At 42.6% G+C, this 5180-nt stretch overlaps 1 protein-coding gene across 2 annotated transcripts in view; it reads left to right on the top strand.

Annotated features, from left to right (window-relative positions):
* The window catches only part of Dnah3 (dynein axonemal heavy chain 3), a 169146-nt gene that overhangs the window by 113703 nt on the left and 50263 nt on the right, over positions 1-5180 (top strand). For both annotated transcript variants that reach the window (XM_029547398.1, XM_021201455.1), the window contains exons 44-46: positions 1191-1314; positions 1410-1566; positions 1812-1955. In XM_029547398.1, coding sequence (XP_029403258.1) covers positions 1191-1314; positions 1410-1566; positions 1812-1955 — 425 coding nt within the window. The remainder of the gene's footprint in view (positions 1-1190; positions 1315-1409; positions 1567-1811; positions 1956-5180) is intronic.

Here is a 5180-nt window from a genome sequence, read left to right as displayed (position 1 = left end):
GCACAGTGATTGAGAACATGGCAACAGATAGACTGTTTGCCTAACACAGAGAAAGCATGAATTTATGTTAAATACTATTTTTTTCATCAAAATACAGCAGCAGTAATGACATTGCAAGCTTTGCCCCTTCCCAAATCCATATACAAGTGCAGACAAACGGAGAACAAAATTCTAAAGTCTTATTAAACACAGTTATAATGAGTCTAGTTTACAAACTCCCCAGTTCTCAAAATGCTAACGGTTAGTAACAAACCCCAGACAGCCACGAGACCTGAACACCATCTGCACATGTGCAAGAGAAAGCAGGAGGAAGTGATGGGACTCAAGCCTGAGAAGGGAGGGTTAGTAAATGGTGGTTAACTTGGGAACAGAGAAAGAAGTCAGCAAAGGAGATGCTTTCTACAAAAAACAAATAAATAAAATAAATGATTATTAATTTTTTGGCTATCCCACAATAATCATGTATTTCCTTTAGTTTTTAAAAATAGTGTTGTGGGGCTGAAGAGATATATTCAGTTAAGAGCGTATCTTGTTCTTACAGAGGGCCTGTGTTCAATTCTCAGCACCCTTGTTGGGCAGTTCACAACTGCCTGTAACTGCAGCTCCAGGGGATCCAATACCCTCTTCTGGAGTCCTTAGTCGCCAGCATTCATGCATGCACACAGCCATACACAGACACACATAGAAACACATAATTAAAAAGTAAGAATACTGGCTGCTCTTTCAGAGGGTCTGGCTTTGATTCCTAGCACCGGCATGATTGCCCACAACCTTCTGTAACTCTAGTTGGTAGAAATCCTGTGCCTTCGGTCTGCAGGCCATTAGGTAAAGCACATGGTACGCACTCTCATGCATACACATAAAATAAATAAAACCGTTTCTAAATAAGTAAATTAAAAATGAAATCTTAAAAATAAAGACAATCTTGTGTGCCAGAGGAGGCAGAGTTGGCATCCTTCCTGCAGATCAGGGATTGTCTGTATGTGCACTGAGCAAGCCTCTTATGGCTACTAAACACATCTTGTGTGGCCAGTGAAACTGAGGAAGCCCATTCTTGATGTCATGGCTAATGTTAAGTGTAAATACTGTGGCTGGAGGCTGATCTGTTTGTTGGGTGGCAGAACTGTAGAACTCAGGGTCACTCGGTCTGGGGAGTGTGTGCGCAAACTCAAGTGTCTATGTGTTTCCAGGACGATTCACTCGCCATCTGAATATCATTTCCATCAATGCCTTTGAAGATGAAATCTTAACCAAAATTTTCAGTTCTATTGCTGACTGGCATTTTGGGAAAGGGTTTGATGTCATGTTCTTAAGGTAAGAGGTTCCTGTGGCTTCCTGCTTATTGACCTGGGGGCTGTCCTCATTTCTGTTTAACTATGTGACTGATCTGCCTCCCTTTTCTTCCTGAGGTATGGGAAGATGCTGGTCCAAGCAACCCAGACAATTTACAGAGCTGCAGTGGAGAACTTCTTGCCAACTCCCTCCAAATCACATTATGTCTTTAACCTTCGGGATTTCTCACGGGTGATCCAGGGAGTACTGCTGTGTCCCCACACCCACCTACAGGTCAGCTGCTACTGTTCCTGTCTCGAAAATCTTTTGGCAATATTCCTGGATCTGTACTGATAGTGTACCTAGTATAATAGGCTTTCACTAACCACAAACTGTTCTCTGTGGCATGCATGGCATAGTACTTTCTATCTCTTGTCTAATTCATAACTCACATCGACCCCAAGATTTAGAGACTTCTTGAGAACCATCATCACAATCACCACCCTTAGTGTATACAAATGACTAACTCTGGCCTTTAGGATTTGGAAAAATTTATCCGGCTTTGGATCCATGAGGTTTACCGAGTCTTTTATGACCGCCTGATTGACAATGATGATAGACAGACTTTCTTCAACCTGGTGAAGGAAACCACCTCCAATTGCTTCAAGCAGACCATGGAGAAGGTAAGCCTTATTCTAGAATCATCTGGCCCAAGAAATGGGCTCACATTAGATTCAGACTGTAGATTCTACTCCCAGTAAAGACCACCACCACTCTTCGCCCTGAATAGTGGAAAATGACACATACATTAATCAGTTGATCTGTTGATATTTTACTTGGTCTAATTTTGCTCCACTTCCGTGGCAACCCGTAAGTTTTGGTATACTGAAAATGGTTATTATATGATGTTATTTATTTCAAATTAATTTAAGGCACTGGAGAAATAGCTCAGTAGGTAAAAGCAGATATTGATCTTGCAAAGGGCCCAGGTTTGGTTCCTTGAACCCACATCAGGTGGCTCACAATTACCTCTAACAGAAGCTCCAGGGGACCCAATGTCCCCAACACATAAGCACTTGCACACACATGCACATATCCACACATGGGCACACATAAATATAATTTAAAAACAAAAATAAAACTAATTTAACTTAAAATATATCCTAAAGCAATTCACTTGGATTTGGGGAAGAAAACCATACATTTTTATAATTTGACCAAGACCCTGGTAAAATTCAGGCAAAAAATTTTTTTCTTTTTGTAAAAAGTATAGTTGTGACATTTTCTTTTTCCTACTTTGAAAAAATTATCTTAAGCCTACCTGTTGGCATTTTAATTTGCTCCACCAAACAGCTAATTGTTTCTCTAGGGAAAATTGTCTTTTTGCTGCATCTGGAAGCCAAGAGCAGAGAAACTGACAGGTCCTCACATCAGGAGGAGGGGACAGCTAAGCATCCTACTCTGGGGGGGGGGGGTAGAGAGCAGGGTGGACAGTTGGCTCAGCAGTTGAGAGCACTGACTTCTCTTCCAGAGGTCCTGAGTTCAATTTCCAGCCATCAGATGGTGTGTTCATCAAGTATCATAGAAACATTTAATTAAAAAAAAAAAAAAAAAAAAAAAATGCAGGGGGGGGGGGGTAGAGAGCAGGGACAGCGCCTTCACCTCTGCTGAGTACAGGGCCAGCCATGGGGAAGTAATACCATTGGCCCACTGTCTTCTGTGGGACCTTACAAGCTGACCACCAACATTTAGCAACTTAGGGGATAACAGATTGTCCCGCCCTTCCTCTTCCTCTTCCTCCTCCTCCTCCTCCTTTTGTTGCTATAGTTGGCTTGCTTTCTTGTTTGTTTGTTTTTCTAAAACAGAGTCTTGCCAGGCTGTAACATGTGGCCCTCCTGACTCTGAGTTCTTGGTGTGTACCACTATACCTACCTCCCACTTATTTTCATTTTTTTTAAAAAAAAAATTAAAATTTTTTTAAACCAAGTTACTTTTACTTCACAAGGACCCAGTGTTTTTTTNTTTTTTTTTTTTTTTTAAAGATTTATTTATTTATTATATGTAAGTACACTGTAGCTGTCATCAGACACTCCAGAAGAGGAAGTCAGATCTTGTTATGGATGGTTATGAGCCATCATGTGGTTGCTGGGATTTGAACTCTGGACCTTCAGAAGAGCAGTCGGATGCTCTTACCCACTGAGCCATCTCACCAGCCCAGGACCCAGTGTTTTTAAAGGTAATACTAAGGAGCACTCCACAAGCCTGCAGCCTGCATGGGCATCCTTGTTCAAAGGGTGCCAATCTTCTCTGTGCTGCTACAGTTCTAGTATATACGCTGCAGAAGCAAGCACTCCTTTGTTATTAGTCCGTTTTGTTTCCTTTTAAAAATATTATGTAAATTTATTAATTTATTTTTTTCTCTTTACAACTCAATATCAACCATTCCTCTCATCCCAGTACCCCTTCACATAAGTCCTCCCTCCATTTCCCTTAGAAGGGGAAGTCTCCCTCTGGGTGTCAATCTTCTCACACCCCCTATCCCATCCTCCATCTCCCATCTTCTGCCCCTCACCCGCACCCCAAACATCAAGGACTGCAGGACTAGGCACAATCCCCTCACCGAGTCCAGACAAGGCTGTCCATTTGGGGATGTGGAATCCACAGGCAGGCAGGTAGGCAACAGGCTCAGGGACAGCCCCTACTCCAGTTGTTTGGGGGGGTCACTCAAACTTAGATTCCTAGCAGTGGGGGATATGGGGCCTAAGCAGCCACTTCCTGTTGCTATGCAGGACTCCCAGTGGAAAGATAAGGACAGCAACACACCAACAAAACCTGTGACCCAAAATGTGTCCTGCCTACAAGATGTACAGGGACAAAGATAGAGCAGAGTCTGAGGGAATGGCCAACCAATGACTGCTCCAAATTGAGACCCATCTCATGGGCAAGAACCAATCCCCGGCACAATTAATGATACTTCACTAGGCCTGGAAACAGAAACTGTCCTTTGAGAGGCTCCACCCAACAGCCAGCCAGTGGAAAGAGTTGCAAACTTACACCCAAACAGTAGATGGAGGTCAGGTGTCTTACAGAAGATTTGGGAGAAAGATTGAGGACAGGGACTCCACAGAAAACCAACACAGTCAACGACTCTGGCTGGATCCAGAGACTGAATCACTAATTAAAAAGCAAGCACAAGCTGGACCCAGGCCCCCTGTACATATGTAACAGATGGACAGCTTGATCTTCCTTTTGTTTTGTTTTGTTTTTTAGAGAAAGAGTTCCACAGTGTGGCTCTGACGAGCCTGGGACTCACTTTGTAGACCAGACTGGCCTTGACCTCACAGAGATCTGCTTTTACTATGGTTTTTGTTTGTTTGTTTGTTTGTTTGTTTTGTTTTGTTTTGTTTTGTTTTTGCTTATGTGCATATGAGGCTGAGCTTGGTGGCATACTCCTTTAACTCCAGGAGGGTCTCTGTGAGTTCCTAGACAGCCTAATCTACAGAGTTATTTCCAGGCTATTCAGGGCTACCCAGCAAAACCCTGCCTAAAAATAAGCAAACAAAAAACTAGTCAGAGATGAGGAGTCGGCTCCGTGGTTAAAGGCACTTGCTGCTCTTGCAAAATTGGGCTCCTAGTGCCCACATCAGGCAACTCACAACCTTCAGCTCCAAGAAACCTGACACCCTCTTCTGGCCTCTGAGAGTACCCACACATGTATGGTACATACATACAAATTAAAAAATATGCATATATATATATATATATATATATATATATATATATATATATATATATAAGTGTTTGAGCAATGTGGTGTGGGTATATACATGTGAGTCTGGTAGCCTCAGAGGCAAGAGGAGGGGACCGGTTCCCCTACAATTGAAGTTACTGTCTGATATAGGTGCTGG

Source organism: Mus pahari, chromosome 1, assembly GCF_900095145.1.
Source record: "Mus pahari chromosome 1, PAHARI_EIJ_v1.1, whole genome shotgun sequence".
NCBI lineage: Eukaryota > Metazoa > Chordata > Mammalia > Rodentia > Muridae > Mus > Mus pahari.
Note: the sequence above shows the minus strand (reverse complement) of the source record. Positions and strands in the feature narration are given on the sequence as shown.